The sequence below is a fragment of the Thunnus thynnus genome, chromosome 1 (assembly GCF_963924715.1).
Source record: "Thunnus thynnus chromosome 1, fThuThy2.1, whole genome shotgun sequence".
In the NCBI taxonomy this organism is placed as follows: domain Eukaryota; kingdom Metazoa; phylum Chordata; class Actinopteri; order Scombriformes; family Scombridae; genus Thunnus; species Thunnus thynnus.
In genome coordinates this window covers 294,567-320,000 of record NC_089517.1, presented here as the reverse complement: position 1 = coordinate 320,000, position 25,434 = coordinate 294,567, and the positions used below count along the sequence as shown (strand labels likewise).

The following is a 25,434-nucleotide window of genomic DNA, read 5'->3' as shown; positions in this document are numbered from 1 at the left end:
TCCCCAAAACCACATAGAGACCACGTCTGTCCCCAAAACCACATAGAGACTGCGTCTGTCCCCCAAAACCACATAGAGACTGTGTCTGTCCCCCAAAACCACATAGAGACTGTCTGTCCCTGAAACCACATAGAGACTGTGTCTGTCCCCAAAACCACATAGAGACTGTGTCTGTCCCCCAAAACCACATAGAAACTGTGTCTATCCCCGAAACCACATAGAGACCGCGTCAGTCCCCAAAACCACATAGAGACTGTGTCTGTCCCCGAAACCACATAGAGACTGTCTGTCCCCGAAACCACATAGAGACCGCGTCAGTCCCCAAAACCACATAGAGACCGCGTCAGTCCCCAAAACCACATAGAGACTGTGTCTGTCCCCAAAACCACATAGAGACCGCGTCTGTCCCCAAAACCACATAGAGACTGTGTCTGTCCCCCAAAACCACATAGAGACTGTGTCTGTCCCCAAAACCACATAGAGACCGCGTCTGTCCCCAAAACCACATAGAGACTGCGTCTGTCTCCAAAACCACATAGAGACTGCGTCTGTCCCCCAAAACCACATAGAGACTGCGTCTGTCCCCAAAACCACATAGAGACTGTGTCTGTCCCCCAAAACCACATAGAGACTGTGTCTGTCCCCAAAACCACATAGAGACCGCGTCTGTCCCCAAAACCACATAGAGACTGCGTCTGTCTCCAAAACCACATAGAGACTGCGTCTGTCCCCCAAAACCACATAGAGACTGCGTCTGTCCCCAAAACCACATAGAGACTGTGTCTGTCCCCCAAAACCACATAGAGACTGCGTCTGTCCCCAAAACCACATAGAGACTGTGTCTGTCCCCAAAACCACATAGAGACTGTGTCTGTCCCCCAAAACCACATAGAGACTGTGTCTGTCCCCCAAAACCACATAGAGACTGCGTCTGTCCCCAAAACCACATAGAGACCGCGTCTGTCCCCAAAACCACATAGAGACTGCGTCTGATCCTAAAACCACATAGAGACCACGTCTGTCCCCAAAACCACATAGAGACTGTGTCTGTCCCCAAAACCACATAGAGACCGTGTCTGTCCCCAAAACCACATAGAGACCGCGTCTGTCCCCAAAACCACATAGAGACCGCGTCTGTCCCCAAAACCACATAGAGACTGCGTCTGATCCTAAAACCACATAGAGACTGCGTCTGTCCCCCAAAACCACATAGAGACTGTGTCTGTCCCCAAAACCACATAGAGACCGCGTCAGTCCCCAAAACCACATAGAGACTGTGTCTGTCCCCAAAACCACATAGAGACTGTGTCTGTCCCCAAAACCACATAGAGACCGCGTCTGTCCCCAAAACCACATAGAGACTGTGTCTGTCCCCCAAAACCACATAGAGACTGTGTCTGTCCCCAAAACCACATAGAGACCGCGTCTGTCCCCAAAACCACATAGAGACTGTCTGTCCCCCAAAACCACATAGAGACTGCGTCTGTCTCCAAAACCACATAGAGACTGCGTCTGTCCCCCAAAACCACATAGAGACTGCGTCTGTCCCCAAAACCACATAGAGACTGCGTCTGATCCTAAAACCACATAGAGACCGCGTCTGTCCCCAAAACCACATAGAGACTGTGTCTGTCCCCCAAAACCACATAGAGACTGCGTCTGTCTCCAAAACCACATAGAGACTGTGTCTGTCCCCCAAAACCACATAGAGACTGCGTCTGTCCCCAAAACCACATAGAGACCGCGTCTGTCCCCAAAACCACATAGAGACTGCGTCTGATCCTAAAACCACATAGAGACCACGTCTGTCCCCAAAACCACATAGAGACCGTGTCTGTCCCCAAAACCACATAGAGACCACGTCTGTCCCCAAAACCACATAGAGACCGCGTCTGTCCCCAAAACCACATAGAGACTGCGTCTGATCCTAAAACCACATAGAGACTGCGTCTGTCCCCCAAAACCACATAGAGACTGTGTCTGTCCCCGAAACCACATAGAGACCGCGTCAGTCCCCAAAACCAAATAGAGACCGCGTCTGTCCCCCAAACCACAGAGACTGTGTCTGTCCCCAAAACCACATAGAGACTGTGTCTGTCCCCAAAATCACATAGAGACCGCGTCAGTCCCCAAAACCACATAGAGACCGCGTCTGTCCCCCAAACCACATAGAGACTGTGTCTGTCCCCAAAACCACATAGAGACTGTGTCTGTCCCCCCAAACCACATAGAGACTGTGTCTGTCCCCAAAACCACATAGAGACTGTGTCTGTCCCCAAAACCACATAGAGACTGTGTCTGTCCCCAAAACCACATAGAGACTGTGTCTGTCCCCCAAACCACATAGAGACTGCGTCTGTCCCCAAAACCACATAGAGACCACGTCTGTCCCCAAAACCACATAGAGACCGTGTCTGTCCCCAAAACCACATAGAGACCACGTCTGTCCCCAAAACCACATAGAGACCGCGTCTGTCCCCAAAACCACATAGAGACTGCGTCTGATCCTAAAACCACATAGAGACTGCGTCTGTCCCCCAAAACCACATAGAGACTGTGTCTGTCCCCGAAACCACATAGAGACCGCGTCAGTCCCCAAAACCAAATAGAGACCGCGTCTGTCCCCCAAACCACAGAGACTGTGTCTGTCCCCAAAACCACATAGAGACTGTGTCTGTCCCCAAAATCACATAGAGACCGCGTCAGTCCCCAAAACCACATAGAGACCGCGTCTGTCCCCCAAACCACATAGAGACTGTGTCTGTCCCCAAAACCACATAGAGACTGTGTCTGTCCCCCCAAACCACATAGAGACTGTGTCTGTCCCCAAAACCACATAGAGACTGTGTCTGTCCCCAAAACCACATAGAGACTGTGTCTGTCCCCAAAACCACATAGAGACTGTGTCTGTCCCCCAAACCACATAGAGACTGTGTCTGTCCCCCGACCACTTAAATCAATTAAATCCAAAATAAACAGAAGAGGATTCATTCATAAAAATCTAATAAAAATTAAAACTACTGCAACAGTTCAACAAAATAAGAGAATTAAATGTGGACTCTTGAACATTAGATCTCTTTCCATTTTTGATTTATTACCAAAATGGAAAATAAAGTCCTGAGCTTTGTTTGTAGACACTTTAAATTTTCATTGATAAACCGGAACTGGAAAATGTTGTGATGTTAAGATATGTGATTTTTTTGCGGGTTTCTACTTGTAAATCTAGAAATGGCTCCACTGACTAAGAGCCGCTGTCTCTCCTTAATCATTGTTACATGATTTAATATATTTAATTTCCGGCAGTGATGTAACGACGGTTGAAGGCTCAGACGTGATGTGGTCCTGCTGATCCAGGCGTCACATCAGAAAACACTTTTGTTCTGAAGTTCATGGGCCAACCACAGAGTCTGTCCTTTAATCTGGAAGACGTGTTTGTTGCAGAATATCAGAAACTCTCAACATTGAGGCGTCCTGGTGACTGAACATCATTCCCCGTCTCCATGAACTGAATGTAAATGTACATTTTTACACAGATGACACCCAACTTTATATTGAAATTCAGATTCAGACTCTTTGCACTCTACTTTCATGAACTCAGCGGCACAGATCGCAGTGCCCGGTGCAACTTCTGGCAACTTGGATACAGGGTGAATTCAGGAAGAACACATTCTCATACATTATAGGTGGACGTGTTGAAGGCTGTGACAATCGTAGTCAGATGATGTTTCTGGAGACGTTGATGATCCAGGAGTCTCCATGTTTCCATCACAATGATCCATATGAACAAACCTGTAGTGCCAGGTGTTCAGGTGTGTCTCTGTGTTTACCTGTCGGGCTTTCTCCAGTCCCAGAGTGATGATGTAAGAGATGACGATCCACTCCTGCAGAGACGGCCATCGCTCCATCTTCACCAGGATGATGTAATTATACAACATCAGGTAGACCAGGTAGGAGATCTGACACACACAGACACACAGGTGTTTAATGTGACTAATATAATCTCATCTAATACAGGTGTCAGTTTCACACTGTTATCACCATTATTATTATTATTATTATCATTATTATTATTTTCTATTATAGCTTCAACATGTTTCGAAACAATAAAAGTCTACTTGCCGTGTTGAACCAGAACTTGGTGAAGGGAGCATTGTAGAACTCATAGATCTTCCTCCCGATGGGAACCCTCCTCCTGTGTTTCTTCTGGTTCTCTTCTTCGTCTCCTTTCTTGGATGTTGTGTCGACGTTAGAGACGGCGTCCTGAAAACAGAATCCTCATCAGTAATAAACTCTCTCTGGCGACGTGAACGGTACTGAAGCTGCTCAGGTGTCGGCGGTGTACCTTGCTGGATTTGTTGTCATCATCTTTAGTTTTGCCATCATTGTTTTGTTTGGAAGAATGAAACGAAGATTCGTCTCCGATACGAAACTCCAGCAGGAGGATGGCAGGAGGGAAAATGATTCCTAAAATCACCTGCAGACACAAGGAAGGGGAGCAAAAGACTTTTTATAATGACAATATAAGAGGCGGCTGTGTGGCAGTAAAACAGCGAATATGAAGCTGTTAGATATTCCCTGGTCTCTGTCAAACCATGTTTATATATATAAATACCAAAGACAAAACTTGTCATGGCTGGACATATTGTGAGTTTTTGTTTTCTTTTTGAGCTTGTTCATCAGTCAGCTGACAAATGATACCCTGAAGGTTTACTGTACATCTAGATACAGCATTTCAGGTTGATAAATATGTTTTATACAGGTAAAGTAGAAAACAAATAGCAACAATAGAATAACCAGAGTACATACAACAAGACAGAGTCCAATCAGCAGCTACCTGACCTGAGGCTGAACTACCATAACCCTCTAAAACCCACATAAACAAAGTGCCTGGACATGGTTTTATATTTTTGCCAATTTTGAGCTTATTCTGTCAGTGAGAATCAAGTGTTATACATCATATTATTCAGGGGAACCTGGTCTTTCTGGTGCAGTATAAAGTCACCATCATGCATTACCTTTGTGTGAGAATACCATATTTGACAAAAAAAAAAAAAAAGTGCCCAGTGAAAAAAATGTATGTTTTGCTGAATAACCCCAAAGTCAACCAGGGAATATTTGTTTTTTCAACGCGAAAAGTTGTATTTAGGTGTTTTGGAGCTTGATGTGAAGTTTTCAGTGAGTTACAGCCATTTATTTGCAGATTATCTCAGGCATTTTTTTAGTAGACACTGTGACAATATATACATTCTGGTGCTTTGGTCAACATCACCTCTGAGTGTAAATATCAAACTGTTATATATCACTGAGAAATTGACAACCTAATCAGTTGATATATGGAAGACTGCAGTCAGTTCACACAGTGACTCGAGTGAAGCCTGTAAGCCAGCAAGCTCCTGTTCCTGCATCACTTGATTGCACGCATGGTAAATCGGCCCTGATGGTTGTAAAGGAACCATTCAAGATGCCTCAGAAAGCTGGTAATCTCACAGTTCAGACCAAAAAATAAGCTTGTCGATATCATAAACGGTTCCGAAGTTATTTAATGTTTTGTAGAACAAGTGAAGCGTCGACACTACGCTCCGTTCCAGAGGGTTTAAGTGCAACTGATGACTGCTAGCGGCTCCAATTGATTCAAACTGCTTCAAAAAGCCTCAACTTCTCTCTGGAAATACTAAGTCAATCATTGTTTTCAACGAGTCATTCTGGTCTCAGTCTCTAAATTCAGGCCCTCTCATAAGTGCGCTGGTGGTCATTTTAGAAATTATTGCTCTGTTATTAAGATTTGAAGACTTAAATTAGCTTTGATGTCTGCTGTGTGGGCGTTGATTGACAGCTGTGGCTCTCCCTGGCTCCTGGACTCACACTGAGTCAGACTATTGTCACAATATTTCACTAAGTTTAATGTTACTTGATTTCAATACCTGCCCTGTTAGCACAGTTTAGCTATAGTAGCTAACATGATAAAGTAGCTAACGTTAGCCCAAGTGTGCAGTGCTCGGTGTTCCCAGTAAGCTAGCATTAGCTTCAGTCCGAGGGGCGTTTCGGAGGCGTGACCATAAACTGCAACACTGGGCTTCAAACTGGTGCCAGTGAAACCAACAGGTGACATCACACCTCTCTATGTCCATCTGTATATACAGGCTGTGTTTGAGTCTAATCCAAACACTGAAATTTGCAGACTTTAAGGTAAAGTTTTAGACTGCAGCCCGCGACATACAGCGTCATTATTCCCTATTTACAGAGTACTTCCTGTATACCAACAGAGTACCAGAACAATGAGTCCTGCTACACACACGTAGGTACAAGGGAGCAAGATGAATCTAGTTTTAGTTTCTACTGAGCTCATTTGTTGTAAAGTTGCATTTTATCAAACTGAGGGACAGGTTGTATTATTCCATCATATGAGTACTGTCATTATCTTCCTGTCATAATCCATTGATTGATCAGTAGATCAAATCCCTGTCTTTATTCCCAGGAGCCCAAGTGAACATATTCAGATGTTTTGTCTGAACAGTCACAAACAAGAAGATGTTGAGTTGACTTTCATGGAAAACTGGGAAACTAGCAAATATGCACATGTGAGAAGCAGCTACCAGAGAGGATTTGGTGTTTTGCATAGAAAGAAGCCAATACATTTCCAGTCATTCAGCCAATTGATTAATCATCTATTCATTTCAGATCTAGAGTGCTACCATGTATAATGGCGCCAAAGGACCTGAACCTGAACCAAAGTCAACCAAAGCACTTCTCTTTGTGTTTTTTTTAGATTCAACTCTGACAGAAGCCCTCAGTGCTGTTCCTACCCTCAGGCTGTTCCTACCTTCAGGCTGTTCCTACCTTCAGGCTGTTCCTACCTTCAGGCTGTTCCTACCATCGGGCTGTTCCTACCTTCGGGTTGTTCCTACCATCGGGCTGTTCCTACCATCGGGCTGTTCCTACCATCGGGCTGTTCCTACCATCGGGCTGTTCCTACCTTCGGGCTGTTCCTACCATCAGGCTGTTCCTACCATCAGGCTGTTCCTACCTTCAGGCTGTTCCTACCTTCAGGCTGTTCCTACCATCAGGCTGTTCCTACCTTCAGGCTGTTCCTACCTTCAGGCTGTTCCTTCCTTCAGGCTGTTCCTACCTTCAGGCTGTTCCTACCTTCAGGCTGTTCCTACCATCGGGCTGTTCCTACCTTCGGGCTGTTCCTACCATCAGGCTGTTCCTACCATCGGGCTGTTCCTACCTTCGGGCTGTTCCTACCATCAGGCTGTTCCTACCATCAGGCTGTTCCTACCTTCAGGCTGTTCCTACCCTCAGGCTGTTCCTTCCATCAGGCTGTTCCTACCTTTAGGCTGTTCCTACCATCAGGCTGTTCCTACCTTCAGGCTGTTCCTACCTTCAGGCTGTTCCTACCTTCAGGCTGTTCCTACCATCGGGCTGTTCCTACCTTCGGGTTGTTCCTACCATCGGGCTGTTCCTACCATCGGGCTGTTCCTACCATCGGGCTGTTCCTACCATCAGGCTGTTCCTACCATCGGGCTGTTCCTACCTTCGGGCTGTTCCTACCATCAGGCTGTTCCTACCATCAGGCTGTTCCTATCCTCAGGCTGTTCCTACCTTCGGGTTGTTCCTACCATCGGGCTGTTCCTACCATCGGGCTGTTCCTACCTTCGGGCTGTTCCTACCATCAGGCTGTTCCTACCATCGGGCTGTTCCTACCTTCGGGCTGTTCCTACCATCAGGCTGTTCCTACCATCAGGCTGTTCCTACCTTCAGGCTGTTCCTACCTTCAGGCTGTTCCTACCATCAGGCTGTTCCTACCTTCAGGCTGTTCCTACCTTCAGGCTGTTCCTTCCTTCAGGCTGTTCCTACCCTCAGGCTGTTCCTTCCATCAGGCTGTTCCTACCTTTAGGCTGTTCCTACCATCAGGCTGTTCCTACCTTTAGGCTGTTCCTACCATCAGGCTGTTCCTACCTTCAGGCTGTTGCTCTTTCCCATCCTCAGACAGCCCATCCACATGTCGGTCAGCAGCATCTGGCTGCAGGTGTGAGCGATGAAATCTCTGTGTTTAGCGGCCACTGCCAGCTTCAGACAGGTGGAGTTACTCCAGTTCTTCAGTTCATATGTCAGCAGCTTCATGGCCACCTGCTCGTCGTGTTTGTATGACTGATCCAGCAGCTCGTAGGCCAGCTGACCGAACTCCCTGCACAGGAGCAACATAACATTATGACTTAAACAGTTGAATAAACTGGACAGAAAACTTTTCTTGGTCGAGCTTGACATGGAAATGGCTCTCCAGACTGACTGGACTCACTTGGAGTTGTTCTCCAGGTCCTGGTAGATGTCGTCTACCAGTTCGCTCTGGGATGACTCATGGGCCATGGCCTTGTAGAGTTTACAGGCCACCAGAGCTTTGGCCATGGCCTCCTCCCCCCGCTGCCACAGGAACAACGCCATCTTCTGGCGTTTCATCAGCACGGCCCACACCATCAGCTCGTGGAACGGGTACTGAAACCGGCAGACTTCGGGGTCGTCCACATCAATGTCCTCCTCCTCCTCTTTCTTCTTGTTCTTCTTCCCTTTTCCCTTTGGACGAGGCTCGTCATCCTTGAGTAAGAGAACAAGAACATGTCAGGAACTATTATTCTCAAAACTGATGTACCACAGTTTCTGAAACTGTTTTAAATAAACAATAACATACCTCCATTCCAAGAAGTTTCAAAGCTTTAGGCTGAAATAGACAAAATAATGTGAGATTAGTTGATTATAGAGACACATCTTTCCAAAAGAGAGAACAGATATTAGAGCTTTGAGCAGCTTGGGAGTTTGCAGGAGTTGCAGGAAATCAGCAGTCAGAAAAAAAGCGAGCGTCAGAGCAGCAACGGAAAAATAACTGCAAACATTTAGGTTTCAAATTATCGGAAACTCCAACACATCAAACAGCCATAGATTGTGTGTAGATTGTGTGTGTAGATTGTGATCTGGCAACTTGTGTAATGTCAGACACACATGTGAAACATGTAGATGTGTTTGTGTGACGATTACTAATAATGAAGGTTGAGGACCTGCAGATTAATGCAGATTAATGCAGATTAATGCAGATTTTTTTTTTTCTTCTGTCCCCCCTCCCCCTTTCCCTCTCTCTTTCTCTCTCTCAACCCAACCGGTCAAAGCAGATGGCCGCCCACCAAGAGCCGGGGTCTGCTTGAGGTTTCTACCCGTTAAAGGGGAGTTTTTCCTTACCGCTGTCGCCAAGTGCTGCTCATGGGGGAATTGTTGGGTCTCTGTATATTAAAGAGTACGGTCTTGACCTGCTCTATGTGAAAAGTGCCTTGAGATGACTTCTGTTGTGATATGGCGCTATATAAATAAAAATTGAATTGATTAATGCAGATTAGGGGAGTTTCTCAGGAGAAACTACAGCATGGGAGCAGAGCAGGAGGTGAAAACAGGGAGAAACCCGGCAGGTCTGATCTGAGCCCAAAGAAGCTGAAACATCGACACGGACGACTGATGAAGCTTCTCCACTGACGGCTCAATGGAAACTGAATATTCATCATGTTACACGTCTAATTCATCTTCATCAGCACCGAGGAGTTCGAGTGCAGAGTGTCATGAACACTCAGAACCAGAACTTCTAATAAAGCATCACAGCCTACATCACACGTCCTGTCTGCTGAACACCGGACGTCAGCTCACTCGTTTCAGGCCGTACAGGTTGTTGTACAGCGTCCTGAAGCTCTTCCTGGTGTATTTGCAGCGGTAAGCTCCTCCCATCAGCAGCTCCAGCACCAGTCCGATGTCGATCAGCGTGATCTGGTAATCCGGAGGAAGATTCCCCTGGAAGACAAGTCAGCTGGGGTCAGTCAGGGTTGATTTTAGGATCTGGAGACACTGCTGACACTATAATACACATATTAACCTCATCATCATCATCATCATCATCAACTGACATCATCACTGTTAGTATGACTTTTATCTGACCCTATGTACTTCACTGATTTTGGGTGTTGGACATGTGACATAAACATTCCAGAGTCTGCATGTCACCTTAGGTAACATGGTATGGCCCTTCAGGGGGACCTTAGAGATACAAACAATGGATCCATGGTCAAGTTTGGAACTGTTCCAGATGTGGTTTGTTGTGACACATAATATGTTGTGAGGCAGCTGTCAATTACATGATGGATGGCTCCCAACTGACCTAGTGCCCATGGAGAACCTATGTTATTCATGTGATAAGATACAGATGTGTAACCTGTGAAAGAAAAGTGAATGGTAGGTTATCATTTTATAAATCTTTTGTATATATGTTACAAATGTTTTCAAACTAAGGAGTCAATGTTTGTTATCAACTGAATGTGATGTAATGTCATCGTCATTTTGGGGACACATGTTGGTGAAGAAATCCTGCTCCTAGGCTAGTTGAACTCTTGAACCTGTTTCTATCTGAGGGTTGCTTGCTGACCTCTGGGGTTAGCTAGAGATATCTTTGTCTTAAGCCTGCTGTTTTAGAGACCATACTTGTTTGTAAGAAGGTGTAATGGTTTGTGGAAGTGTCCATTTAGGGACCAGACTGTTTTTAGCTTTGCTTCTGGAGAGATATAAAGCTGTCTAGTTTGAGTTCACAATCTTTAGAGAAAGGGCCGGCTGAACAACATGCTTTCTCTCCAAAAATACAAGATGATTGTATTTTTGTTTGTGTGTGGACATTTGTATAATTGTTACTGATGATGTGATGGATTGTACAGTGTTTACAACTGCTTCAACAAGTAACAATGTTTAATGCTTTCTTTATGTCTCCATGTGCCTTCTTTCTCGAGAGAAAATTTCCACAACAGGTTCATGTGATAAGATACAGATGTGTAACCCCATATAAGCTATGCACCGACAGTGGTACGGTGCTCAGACCATCTTTGTACATGGAATGGACCCGACAGCCATCGTCTAATAAACGTCTTCAAAATAAGAACTTCGTCAGCTCTTCCTTTGAACGATATCATCACACATCCTTCCTTTCAATCATCATCATCATCATCATCATCCTCTAGCTGTTGGTATTTATCTCTCATATAGAAAACAGTTTTAAACATCTGCAGCAGGAACTCTTTCTGTTCTGTCTGAAACACACCAAACAGACACAGTTTCACATCTTTTGGATCCTTTTTAAACAAATTTAACAGATAAAAAGTGTTTCACACCTTCTCAACTAAAGAAAAGGAGATTTAGATTTCATATTTACATCATTTAAACATGTGTGTATGTATAGTTTAAACATGTCTTTGTGTGTCTATTTCACTGCTGCACAACCAGCTGCCATTAAAGTGATCAATTTATTGATTCCAGTGCCAATATATTCCAATATTTAGGTTTTTATAAGTCAATTTACAGGAATAACAGCTTCTAAACCATCATATTTCTTGGACAGACAGGAATTTACAGGCCTGAATATATTTACTTTTTATATATGTGAGTTTTTTCTGGACACTAGTGGCTCATTTTATGTTGGAGGACGAGACAGTCGATCAGAGATTCTGTGTGAATGAGCAGGAATTAGACCAGTTTCATACAGTAAATGTGGGATCATATTATATTCAAACCAACAGTTTGTATTAAATCCTGGTTCTCACCTTTTTGACGTCTCGGACCACAAAGTGCAGCGTGTTGGCTGGTCCCAACTTCTGCAAGACAAACAGCAAAATGATGAAGAGTAGTTTGATGAAGCTGTCAGAGAGACTGCAGACACGTTTAAACCAGCAGATTAATTCAGTGTGAAAACGAGTAAAAACCAAACAAGTTGAACAGAAAGTCTGAATTAAAGCTGAGCAGACAGACGGCAGCAGAGCGTCACTTTAATCTGACAATAATGTGACCGACATGAACCACCGCATGTTGTTTTAAGAGCTTTTTTAGATTAAGATTAGAGACAGCGGTGATCTAACAGACCTCAGAGTGGATCACTGGAGGCTTTAAGCTGCACATAAACATGTGAACGAGAAGATGGAGGTTAAAGCAGAAAGCTTTTGTTTTAATAACTCGTCTTCAGAGCAGCTGCATGTTTGAAGAGGTTAAAACTGCTGCGACGCGGTCGGGTTGAAGAGCGACTGCTTCCTGTTTCAGCTTGATTTCAACAATGTTTAAATAAGACCATAATGTTTTATTGTACAGGCCCCTTCATTTTAATCTCCACAGTAATTTGCAGGTGTAACAGTTTATTATTTGCCGTGTGTATGAAATGATGTCAGCATATCAGGTTTTTTTCAGTTATTTCCTGAAACTGGCTGCTGTGTGACTGTTGATTCATGTCTTTGAAAGGTTTGTGCAATTAAAATACAGGAAATGTGCTCATTAAGAGTTTTTAAGAAGGAAACTAATATGCTAAATATCATAACTGTTAAGAATCCAAACAGAACGACTCTCATCAACTAAACCAACTTCACACTTTTCACATTTCTTCTTATAATTTGTACCAAACTGCACCTTTAAAATTATCTAAAATTATCCTTAAATACCTGAAAATTACTCTGGAAACTTCCAGGAAAATAGTTTAACATGAAGGGACCTGTAATAAACTGCCTGGCCACCTAAAGAACAAAAGGTCACACACTCTGATGTCTCGTTGGACCTCCTTCAGCTGTGATTCGCTGTGGCGTCGTTTCTATCAGCTTCTGCAGTGTCACTGTAACGGGTATAGGATGGACCCAATAGCAGCACAAACGACACTGGTATAAACTTTGCAGTCTTTATTTCACATGATGTCAAGGCAATATTAGCACGGTCGGAGAAACACAGTTCTAATGAGTATGACTCCACCGGATCTTCCACTCCCACAGCGGACAAAGACCAGGGAACAGGCAGGCAGAACTCAGAGTCAGGGACAGAAGGCTGGTGGGTTTACCGGGGCAGAGACGAGGAGCGATGGTCGAAGACAAGCTGATCAGGAACCAGGAAGGCAGTCCAGTGAAGATAGCAAGATGACTTAGCATAGTAGCATAGACAATCTGACAAGGAGGGAGTGGGCCGAGGCAGCTTATATACTGGCTTGATTGCAGATGACGAGCAGGTGGGAGCGCCAGGTGAAGGTGGTTGAACTAATGAGGGGTGTGGCAGAGCAGAGAGTGAGACTGAATGATTGGATGATTCCCACAGCAACAGGTGAGGGGGGGGGGGGCAGACTCTGACATGTCACAAGATTTATTTCCGTTCAGTGTTGCATTAATTTAAGATCTTGTATCGATGACAGGAGAGTCTTCTCCAGCACATCCCAAAGATTCTCAGAGGGGGGTTCAGGTCTGGACTCTGTGGAGGCCAGTCCATGTGTGTCTCATGCTCTCCTGAACCAGTCTGTCACAGTGTGAGCCTGATGGACCCTGGCGTTGTCTTCTTGGAATATACTCGTACCATCAGGGAAGAAAAAACTCCATTGATGGAATAATCTGGTCGTTCAGTATCTTCAGGTAGTCAGCTGACCTCATTCTTTGGACGCTGAACCTAAACCCGACCAGCTGCAGCGACCCCAGGTCATAGCACTGCCCCCCTACAGGCTTGTACAGTAGGCACGAGGCATGATGAGTGCATCACTATTCCTACCCTGATGCTCCCATCAGTCTGGACTCATCAGACCACATGACCTCCTTCCATTCCTCCAGAGTCCAGTCTTTATGCTCCGTGGTTTTCCAGTTAGCCTCACTGGTTAGTGGTTTTCTTTAGGCTACACAGCTGTTCAGTCCCGATCCCTTGAGTTCCCTTTGCACTGTGTGTGTGTGGAAATGCTCTTACTTTCACTATTAAACACAGCTCTGACTTCTTCTGTTGTTTTTCTGCGACTTGATTTCACCAAACATTTAATGATCGCCGATCACAATCAGATTCCTTCCTGGAAGATGATGGTTCCCCAGTATCCTTCCAGTTTGGACGGTTCTTAACCCAGTTCTAGTAGCTTCTGTTTCTCCGTAGACGTTTTCTCTTGATGCACGCCGATGATCTGACCCTCAAACAGACTAACATCATCAACATGGTTGTTTAAGGAATGAGAAGCTTCTCATTGCATCAGTTGGGGTTCAATAACTTGTTGCCAGCTGAAAGATAATCGTCCATGCAGTAATTATCCAATAGAAGGCTTTTACCTGTTTGCTTAGTTAAATCCAGGCAGTGACAGCCAACATCAGCCAATGAGTGAAGGTGCATGAGATGACACGAGGAGACCCAAACTCATGATTTATTAACCATTATATCTACATTAATCTACATTAATCTACATTAATACTGTTTATAGTGTGAACTAAACATATTAATATGTGACTACATCGTGTAAATTAATCACATGTGATAAATGTTCAGTATTAAATAGTTGAATCTGCCTGTAAACACCAGATTTTAATGGCAGATTCCTCAGAGTGTGACTGTAACTCTCCGTCAGCAGGTGCAGCAGGTGTGATGTGATGGATGTCTGCACAGGTGCAGCAGGTGTGATGTGATGGATGTCTGCACAGGTGCAGCAGGTGTGATGTGTTGGATGTCTGTACAGGTGCAGCAGGTGTGATGTGTTGGATGTCTGTACAGGTGCAGCAGGTGTGATGTGTTGGATGTCTGTACAGGTGCAGCAGGTGTGATGTGTTGGATGTCTGCACAGGTGCAGCAGGTGTGATGTGTTGGATGTCTGCACAGGTGCAGCAGGTGAGTCTCACCGTGTTGTAAAGCTCCTCCAGGCGAGGGATGGTCAGGAAGTGATGAATGTTGACGCCGTTCTCAATCAGCAGCTTCACGAAGTCCACCCTGTCCAGCACCAGAGCGTCCATCATGGCCTGTTCCAGAGAGTTCACCTGCAGCAGCATCATCATCATCATCATCATCATCAGTACCTCCCAACAGTCACCTGACTCACCAGCAACTGAAAGGCTCATAACGTCTGTAAACATGTTCAAACTCTTTACGTGTTTCTGACAGAATGAGCAGCTGAGAAGCTTCGGTTGCTTTGATACTAATGAATGTTTGTGTTGCGAGGTCTGATCTGGAAGATAGTTTGTGTTGAACAAACGCTGAATGTAAAAACATCAGCACATGGTGGAGAAGAAGCCTGCTGGCTGTGGATGAAGCACAGAGGAAACATCTGGTACAGACGCAGATACTCAGAGACCTGCAGGATGTGACGTCTCAACACTCACATGAAAAAGACTTTTGTAAATGATAAAAGCTGTAAAATGAACATTGGTTGTTCATGTTTTCCTACATGATTATTGCCTCCTATACTATACTATACTATACTATACTATACTATACTATACATGCCTATACTATGATGAGCAAACAGTATTTGACTATGAAAGGAATAATAAATAATAAACGTGTCAGAAAGAACTTTTGGAAGCTGAGATCCTCAATGAACCAGAATATCAACATAACCAACAAAAACTGAACCCTTACAGACCCACCAGAGACCCATGTTTGTCTTCTTTAGGGGAGGGGGGGAGGGGGGCAGCAGGTCAACGATATCTGACACATAGAAGTGATGACTGATTGATTGATTGATTGATTGATTGATTGATTGATGCATCATCTGAAAGCTGGAAACCTGAAGATTAACTTGAGTTGCTGCTCTTTTTCTCATCATTAATCTGTGATAAACCTTTTTATTTTAGAGTGTTTAAAGGCTCCGAACATTATGAAACATTCACATGCTCACTTATATTTACATTGATACCGTTTGTTACACAGATTTGGTGCTAAATTGAACCTTTTTTAACCACTTAAGAAATGATAGAAATGGTCAAAAAGGCACAAAGAACTTCTTCCTGCTGTGATTTGGTATCAAAACATTTTGACATTTGGAGATTTCTGTAAGAATTATTAATAAATTAATTGCTTTTTGCAGTGATTGGATGTCGAGCGCTTCACGTCGGTCTAACTGAACCCGTTACGACCTCGTATGCGGCTCCGCGGGTCTCAGACGGTTTATAGTCGTGAATGTTTGGTCCTTTACCATCCACCAGGCGGCGCTGCAGCCCAACTCCCCCGGCCTCGGGCAGCAGTGATAATGAGTTACTATGGTTACGGGGACGCTTTCATGAAAGGTTTTTAGGTTAGTGTGAATGTATGTACCTTCATGCTGAAATCTAGAAATATAACATAATTTTACATTTTACAGGGTTGCCAACATGTTCTAATTGATCTAAAATCAATCTCTTAAATCTCATCACCAACAAGAGACCCTGCTTCACCAGACTGGTTCAGATCAGTGCAGCTCTGAGCTCAGCAGACCAGGTTCACTGAAGCTGTTTCTCAGCTGGAGCAGTAAAACACTTTAAATATGAGATAATCCTGTCCTGATCCACCCGATCATATATCTAACTGATCTAGACTAGTGCAGGTTGCTGTTCCTTGACTTAATCCAAAGGTCAGGTGAGCTGGTGGTTGAGGACCCCCCCAACCCCAAACCCTTCCAGATCTTTCTCATCCTATGAACGTTATAAACATTATAAAAATATGTTTAACATCTGAAATATAAAGCAAAATGCTGCCAGTAAACAAATTAGCAAAAAGTCCCCAAAAACAGTTTGGTTGAGATCAGATAGCATTTTAAAAACCTGAAGTAGTTTGGTTGAGGTTAGCTCCTGGTTCTGTTTAAACTTTAATTATATTTGAACTACATCCAAGTATTTCTCATGATTTATTTACTGATATTTTTAAATTTGTTTTATTAAGTAAACAGTTTCAGTTCAGTTTAACTGTTAGTTGAGTTTAGCAGTTCTGTTGATTCCCCCTCGTTAGCGAAACCTTCATCTAAAAGCTTTCATTAGCTAACGGTTAACTTTAGCAGCTGATTTGGGTTAAAGTTAGCTAACGGTGCAGTTTAACAGAGACATAGTTAGCTATGTTTAGCTAACGGTTAACTTTAGCAGCTGATTTGGGTTAAAGTTAGCTAACGGTGCAGTTTAACAGAGACATAGTTAGCTATGTTTAGCTAACGGTTAACTTTAGCGGCTGTGTTGGGTTAAAGTTAGCTAACGGTGCAGTTTAGCAGAGACACAGTTAGCTATGTTTAGCTAACGGTTAACTTTAGCAGCTGAGTTGGGTTAAAGTTAGCTAACGGTGCAGTTTAGCAGAGACACAGTTAGCTATGTTTAGCTAACGGTTAACTTTAGCAGCTGAGTTGGGTTAAAGTTAGCTAACGGTGCAGTTTAGTAGAGACATAGTTAGCTATGTTTAGCTAACGGTTTAGCAACTAAAGTAGTTTGGTTGAGGTTAGCTCCTGGTTCTGTTTTAATTTATTATTGCTGTCTTATTGTTTTAACGTATTACTCATTTAGTGATAATTTAAACATTTTTAAATCTCTTTTATTTAAAAAATCTTTTCTATTTTTTAATTATTATATTATGTTTATTCTTCATCCTTTATAAGCACATTGTATCTTTTTGTATGAAACGTCCTAAAAACATTCTATATTATCATTATTATTATTATTATTATTATTATTGTTATTATTATTATTAAATGTTGAGGTTAGCTATAATTCAGTTTGAATAGCTGCAAAGCTAAGCTATCAGTTTAGTCTGAGTTGTAAATACATTTGTTATTTTCAGGAGCTAAAGGTTCAGTTTCAGGTTAGCTAGCAGTCATGTGATCCAGCAGATCCGATCAGCGTCTGGCTTTAATGTTTTTAACCTCTTTTCACACCTGCAGCTGAAAAGTTAAGAGACTTTAATTCAGGTTATAAACTTCAGTTTTTTGTGGAGAAATGATTCGGCCCAAAACTTCCTGTTTGAATTTCTTTTCTCCTGATGAAGACCCAGATGTTTGGTTAGTGATAAGTTCAGATATTCTCCTCTGACTGAAATCAGCAACAATAAGCTGTAGCTGATGTTTCTCACCCAGTTGAGCAGCTCCAGTTTTCTCGGGTCGGTCTCTTCAGGAGGTTCAGGTTTGGTTTTGCCTCCTTTTCCTTTCTTCCCCCTGGCTTTACCTTTACCTCCTCCTCCTCCTCCTCCTCCTGCTGCTGATCGCTGGGCAGCCGCTGGGCTTCTGGGACGGTCGGTGGTTAAACTGCTGACAGGCTGCAGACACAGTTATTGATCACACACACAGATCAATAACTCAGAGCTGAAGATGTCAATTAAAAACAAATATCACAAATATATATTTCAGTCTTTAAATTGAAGCTGCCAGCAGGTTTTATTATATTTTATTATAAACTCGAAGTGGAAGCTTTCAGTGTTGCTGCACATGTGACAATAAAAGCTCTTGAATCTTCAGTATGTCGGATCAATATTAGATAAAAAGGTTGATGAATCTCTAAAAACACTTCATATATATAAAGTTTCATGTTGAGAAAAGGTTCAGTTTCCCTAAAACAGCTGCTGACTGGACTGTCTAACTAACAAACAGGAGGATTATTGTGCATTTGTTAGGGACTATTTTCAGTGGCGGATGAATCCACATCTGACTGTAACTGGCAGCAGGACTGTGTGTTGGTCTAGAATATATTTATACTTGAAAGTCAAATATCAAATATGTGAGAAGTCAATGAGTTTAAAGTTGAAGGATACGATGTTATCAATCAGAGACAGACAGATCAATGTATAGATTATAGACAGATGGATCAATAACACTCACAGGCCAGTGGAGTCCGTACACAAAGATCTGACTGCGAGCGATGTCCACTCTGTTCCAGGCCAGAGCCAAACTCAGCTGATCCGACGCCGACGCGTTCGTACCTGCACATAGAAACTTCAGCTGTGGGAACACTGGAAACCAGAATGTTTGACTGGTGGAAACCGGACGATGTGACTCTGTTACCTTTGAGCAGAGCTGTCAGGATGGACATCTCGATGTCCTGCTGCCCCTCAGAGCCCATCCTGAACACTGTGATCTGCAACAACACATGAAACGTCGTCATCATGTAGAAACAGAGCAGAATAACCTGAGAGGCTGCTGACGGCGTTCTGGGATCATATCGAGACTAAAGCAGCTTGTTTCCATCTTAGTAATAAAGTCTGAACTCTTCTATCATCGTGTGCACACTGGATGGTTGTAGTTATTAGACGTCTACAGTTTGTTCACAACTAGAAGATGTGACCATGAAACCGTCGTCCTCTAACTCATAAAGCCTTACATGGACTCGCTCCACCTGCCTGTGATATACCTGTCTATATAAATAGACTCTCCACCTTCATCACAGTCTTCCTCCGTCCTCTCACCCATGATTAGTTTTAATGTTTGTCCTTTGTTTTCTATTTAATCATAAAGTGTATTTTCTATAATTATTAAGTGTATTTTCTATAATTATTAAGTGCATTTTCTATAATTATAAAGTGTATTTTCTATAATTATTAAGTGTATTTTCTATAATTATTAAGTATATTTTCTATAATTATTAAGTGTATTTTCTATAATTATTAAGTGTATTTTCTATAATTATTAAGTGTATTTTCTATAATTATAAAGTGTATTTTCTATAATTATTAAGTGTATTTTCTATAATTATTAAGTGTATTTTCTGTAATTATTAAGTGTTTTGGGATTCTTCACTTTAAATCAAATTGATTGATTGATTAAATGTATATTTATCAAAGTACTGCAGTACAGTTTTGAGGTATTTGTACTTGAGTATTTCCATGTGATGCTACTTTATTCTTCCGCTGCACTACATTTATTTAACAGCTTTAGTTACTTTTCAGTAAAATATTTTTGATGTATTTCTTGGCTATAATATACTGTAATAATATAAAACTCTTGTGATATTTACTTTGATATTTTAAGTACATTTTTACATATATATATATTTTTTATTGTATCTTTTTCATTTTATTTCTGGTTAACTGTTTATATTTGTTCTTATTGGCTGTGAAGCTTTTTGAATAAAAAGCTTCTTCAGCTGCTCTGAACTTCCTGTTTGTTCGTCTGTCGTCATGTTTCAGCTGAAGAAGGTTTATAAGATTTTGTCTTTATTTCAGCCTGAAATGATCATTAAATTCAGGTTAAACTGAACCCAGAACTGAATTTGTACAAAAATGTGAAATCAGCTGCACAAAAATAACAAAAAGTTGTGAAATATTATATATATATATATATATATATATATATATATATATATATATATATATATATATATATATATTCATATATTCTGGGTCACTCTGGGAGACGTGGCGTAAGCCCCGCCCCCTCCTTCTCTGTCTGTCAACCCATATACATAATAATATATAATAATGTGTGATACTCAGAGCCTCTAATTATGTTCCTCATACAAGAAATATTCTGTCAAACTTATTATTCAGTTTAAATATAACGATAATAACTGATCAAAGAGGATTTCATGTGGATGTTTTGACGCTGATCAACAGAAAATGTGAAAGTGGGAATAAAAATACACAGAAATATAATGTAGTGCAGTAATAAAGTACCTTGAAACTGTGAGAGACGCAGTAATTTATGACATTCAGTTGTAGTTTACATGTGAAGCTCCAGCCGATCGTTTTAATCTGACAACAAATCATTTTAAGTGAACGATGTGATTCAGATTTACGGCCGTGCAGCTGCTCCCAGGAAGAAGCAGTGGATTGTGGGATTAAATAAATGGTGGAAGGACACCGGTCTCACAACAATCTCCTTTATAAAAGCAGGTCAAAGCAGCTAAAACCTCGTCATTATGTTAATGTCACAGAGTCAGCAGGAGTCTATATGGGACAGGATACAGGAGCGTTACCGCGGTTACGTGCAGTAATTTGTGTCTGATATGTTAATCGTCCTCATCATCATCCTCCTTCTCCTTCATGTCTAAAATCTGTTCTCAACCCATCAGGAGATCCACAGTCCTCCTTCTGAAGCTAATATGAAGCTTCAGCGTCCAGATGAGTCAAATCCAGTAGATATCTTTCAGCGTTACAGTCTTTTTAGTGTCACATTGCAGCAAAAGTTGTTCAAGTTCAACTTTTTTTCCAAAATGACGCAGTTCTAAACTCAGTCTATACATGACATAATGCTAACATGCTATCCTTACATCAGCATGCAAGCTAAATGTTAGCATCATGTTTCCATGCGAACTCTATGCATGTTAAGAATGACATGACTCAATGACTCTACACATATAAACAAAACAAAAAGCTAACATGCTACATGCATTCTAAATGTTAGCATGTTAGCATAACTATGCTGGCAATAAAGCTAACATTAGCATGTTAACTACTCTACATTCTTTATCTGAAGCTAATATGAAGCTTCAGCGTCCAAATGAGTCAAATCAAGTAGATATCTTTCAACGTTACAGTCTTTTTAGTGCCAAAGTTCCTCTTTTTGTTACTATACTTCCACCTGCAGCTCAACAGGGAAACACTGTCCGAGGAAACACAAAGAGGGAATTTGATGCTAAAAAGACTGTAAATGTGTCAGATATCCACTTGATATGACTAACTCAGACTGATGAAGCTGAATAGAAGCTTCACACAGACTTTTAAATATCCAGTATGAACAGGAGGAATGATTACAGACACCTGGTTTAACTGGAAACACTGGGAACACTGGGAACACTGGGTGAATGCAGAGACGCTGATGATGATGAGGTAAAAGATGACGACACACAGATGAAGGATGAATGAACAGTTGGATTTATTGATGGAGAACAAACAGAGTTCAGATGATGTCAAAGCTCCACATCATTATGATTATTGTTGACTTTTTAAAGCATCGGTGTGAATAATAATAACAATAATATTCATAATGTTCAGCTGACTCACTAACAGCCTCGTCTCTGTTTATTCACTAAACCTTTTTAATCTCCGTCCACATAAACTGATGAAACATTTCATCATACGAGACGTTTAAAGGATGAAACTGTGTCGTTGTTTCCTGTCGGCGTCGCTCTGAAATCAACAGAAACCAGTTTCACAAACAGCAAACATCAGAGAAAAGACACTGGTTTCCATGACAACAATCAATAACTATCAACAAGGTATGACATCATAAATATATGTTATTATTGATGTTAACCTCTGATGTTGCTGTTCACACTGTCAGACTTTATCAGGATCAGTGTTCACATCCTCTACTGCAGTACTGGTACTTTTACTGCAGTACTGGTACTTTTACTGCAGTACTGGTACTTTTACTGCAGTACTGGTACTGTAGACTACACAGACTGACCAGATGATGCAGATAAACGTGATGCTTCTTAACTCTCCTCGTGAACATAGACAGTCATGTGATCTTCCCGTGTGACCTACCAGAGCTCTCTTCTTCATGCACTCCATCACCATGAGGAAGATCTGCAGCGCCTGGCTGCGGCTGTAGTTGAAGGTTTTCTGGATGGTGACCAGCAGCTGATCTTTGACGCTGTCGCTCACCACCCTGCAGGAACAACAGCTGACGGTCAGCTGACGGTCAGCTGACGGTCAGCTGACGGTCAGCTGACTCTCTGATGCACGCGGTCGGAGTGCAGAACTATAAAATCACAGCTTCCTTTCCAACGTTTTTACTGCAAAAGTTTCCTGTTTGCTTTGGTTTTATTTTACAGTTCCTTTCATTGAGTCATTTTCAGATATTTGATGGTTAATTTTAGGACATTTTACAGAGAGGGTAAAAAGTGCAGACTCATTATATTTGGGTGCATAGGGGTCAGCTTTAACAGCGACTGAACCTGCACAGTGTGACATGCAGCCTAAACTGCACTCAAAGCAAACAGAGACTCAGTGCTGCTTTGATATTTGCATTTATGTAAATTACATCATATTCAAATATTTGTCCCTTTTCAATGCAAATGAGCCTCAATGCAAAAACTAACTAAACTAAGTCTAAAGACCAGCAACGACACACAGTTAGACTGAAGTTATGAACATCTTCAGAGAGCTGTTGGTAACTGAAACACAGATCCAGGCGGCTCTAACAAGTCTCTAAAGACTCTTTGATCAGGATATGTCCTTTAACTCCCACATAAATCAAATCTCAAGGACTGCCTTTTTTCACTTAGGTAATATCACAAAAATCACATCCTGTCCCTAAAAGATGCAGAAAAACTAGTTCACGCATTTGTTACTTCTAGGCTGGATTATTGCAATTCCTTATTATCAGGCTGCCCTAACAAGTCTCTAAAGACTCTCCAGCTGGTCCAGAATGCAGCTGCACGTGTTCTGACTAAAACTAGAAAAAGAGACCACATTTCTCCCATTTTAGCTTCACTACATTGGCTTCCTGTAAAATCTAGAATAGAATTTAAAATCCTTCTCCTAACTTACAAAGCCCTTAATGGTCAGGCACCATCATATCGTAAAGAGCTCATAGTACCGTATTATCCCACTAGAACACTGCGCTCCCAGTATGCAGCTTACTGGTGGTTCCTACAGTCTTTAAAAGTAGAATGGGAGGCAGAGCCTTCAGCTATCAGGCTCCTCTTCTATGGAACCATCTACCAGATTCAGTCCGGGGTGCAGACACCCTCTCTATGTTTAAGAGTAGGCTTAAAACTTTCCTTTTTGATAAAGCTTATAGTTAGGGCCGACCAGGCTCGCCTTGGATCAGCCCTTAGTTATGCTGCTATAGGCCTAGACTGCTGGGGGACTTCCCATGATGCACTGAGCTCCTCTCTCCTCCTCCTCCTCTCCATCTGTATGCATTCATGTAACATCAATGCATGTCACTAACTTTGCTTCCACCGTGCTGACGTCCTTCACCAGCTGTTCCTGCTGTGGTTGCTGCTGCTCATCTATCTATTGTTGTTGTTGTTGTTGTTGCTGTTCTGCATCTCTGCCCCCCCCCCCCCCCCAACCTCTTCTCTCTCTCTCTCAACCCAACCGGTCGAGGCAGATGGCGCCACCTAGAGTCCGGTCTGTTAAAGGAGAGTTTTTCCTGTTGATGGAGGACTGTTGGGTCTGTAGATTAAAGAGTTCAGTCTAGATGCTCTATGTAGAAACAGCCCTGAGATAACTTCTGTTGTTATTTGGTGCTTTATAAATAAAATTGAATTGAATCCAGCTGTTTAGTGGGTCAGTGAACCCTCATTAGATTTGGGTTCATATGTAGTTATTAATTTGTAAAATTTCCTAATAAATTAGATTTAAAGATTTTCTGTTTGTCTTTTATTAAAGTAAATTTGAGGCTTTTGATTAATATCTTCCACTGCACTCTAACTTCTCCTGTTTCATCAGTCCTGTTGTCTCTTCAGTTATTTTTTAGTTTCTATTTAACTCTTTTTATATTGCCTTGTGTTTCTGTTACACTTGGTGTTAAAGCCTTTTATATTTCATTAAATTGCCTTGTTGAAATGCAGATAAACTAGCTTTATGGTGTTTGATAATATTCAGGAAATGTGCTTTTTTTCTGTTGTTTCTTATAATTTGCAGCAAATTGCACCCTTCCTCTCTGTCACATGTCCTAAAAATAAACCGTTATAAACCTGCTAATCAGTCAGGAAACTTCCAGGAAGTGAACGGACCAGTAAAATCAAGCGTTTTGATTCTCACCCGTCGTCCTCGCAGTATCTGTGAGCGAAGGAAATGATGTCAGAAGCTCGGCCGCTACCGTCACAAACCACTACGGGGACCGGAGGCTCCTCCTTCAGACTCTCCAACACGATGGAGATCACGTTGGGACCCCCCTCCAGGATCAGGCAGACCACCGGGACCCCCTGACCCAGACCTGACACACAGGGAGAAAAACATACTTACAAACGCACAGTTTCATGTGTTGATCTCATCATTCTGTCAACATACCATACATGAGCAAATACTTATTTTATATCAGGAATAACTTTTCTTCTTCTTCAGAAAACTGTAAGGAGCCCTTTAGTAAATCCTCAGTTCTGTCACCAACAGAACTTCAGACAGATGATGACTGGGACCAGTCACAGAGTTTTATTGTCATTTTAACAAGTTTAAAGGTTCTCAGACTGACATGATATTTAATCCTGTTGTGCTCTGATGTTTTAGATGTGAGGCCCAGGCTCGGTTAGCCTAGCTTAGCATAAAGCCTGGAAGCAGGGGAGACTGCTCGCCAGTGTAAACACAAAACAGCTGACAGGAATCTTGTTTATTGTACAAACAGAAACGTAGCGGAAGCAGGAGACGCAGCAGTTATCTCGGTGCTGACTGTTGTTACAAGTTATTAACGATCAACAACAAACTGTGACATGTAAGTTTAAAAAGAGATTATAACAAGCTTCGGTTTGGGTAAATAACCCGACGGTTGAACGTCATATTCTCATCGTTTTGTACAAGGATCAAAACATCTGTGACAGTTTGCAGCTAAAGCTGGTTGTGTTTAACACTGACTCACAGTAACAGAGTGTTAAAGGTAACCGGATGTTATGTTGCTGCTGTTTGACCCAAACTGGCTGAAACTTTAACTAATGTGATGGAAACTTCAGACAAACAGCTCAAGTTTAAATGAATCATTCAAGCTGAATGTGTAAAATGTGCATCAGTGAACCTGAGTCAGTAGATCAGCTCACTGTTGGTTTGTTGACA

The 25,434-nt window shown here is 42.2% G+C and overlaps 1 protein-coding gene across 2 annotated transcripts in view; it reads right to left on the bottom strand.

The window, feature by feature from the left end:
* The window catches only part of LOC137182447 (transient receptor potential cation channel subfamily M member 1-like), a 32,451-nt gene that overhangs the window by 1,358 nt on the left and 5,659 nt on the right, over window positions 1-25,434 (bottom strand). The window contains exons 5-18 of one of the 2 annotated variants that reach the window (XM_067589072.1): window positions 24,433-24,607; window positions 22,201-22,324; window positions 18,779-18,851; window positions 18,596-18,696; window positions 17,854-18,036; window positions 14,673-14,807; window positions 11,616-11,666; window positions 9,685-9,825; window positions 8,687-8,716; window positions 8,300-8,592; window positions 7,960-8,188; window positions 4,343-4,474; window positions 4,120-4,260; window positions 3,828-3,956 (exon numbers count right to left, since the gene is read on the bottom strand). In XM_067589072.1, the coding sequence (XP_067445173.1) occupies window positions 3,828-3,956; window positions 4,120-4,260; window positions 4,343-4,474; window positions 7,960-8,188; window positions 8,300-8,592; window positions 8,687-8,716; window positions 9,685-9,825; window positions 11,616-11,666; window positions 14,673-14,807; window positions 17,854-18,036; window positions 18,596-18,696; window positions 18,779-18,851; window positions 22,201-22,324; window positions 24,433-24,607 (1,937 nt within the window). Of the gene's footprint in view, window positions 1-3,827; window positions 3,957-4,119; window positions 4,261-4,342; window positions 4,475-7,959; window positions 8,189-8,299; window positions 8,593-8,686; window positions 8,717-9,684; window positions 9,826-11,615; window positions 11,667-14,672; window positions 14,808-17,853; window positions 18,037-18,595; window positions 18,697-18,778; window positions 18,852-21,128; window positions 21,841-22,200; window positions 22,325-24,432; window positions 24,608-25,434 lie in introns of those variants that run through there. The other variant, XM_067589930.1, reaches the window with a different exon arrangement.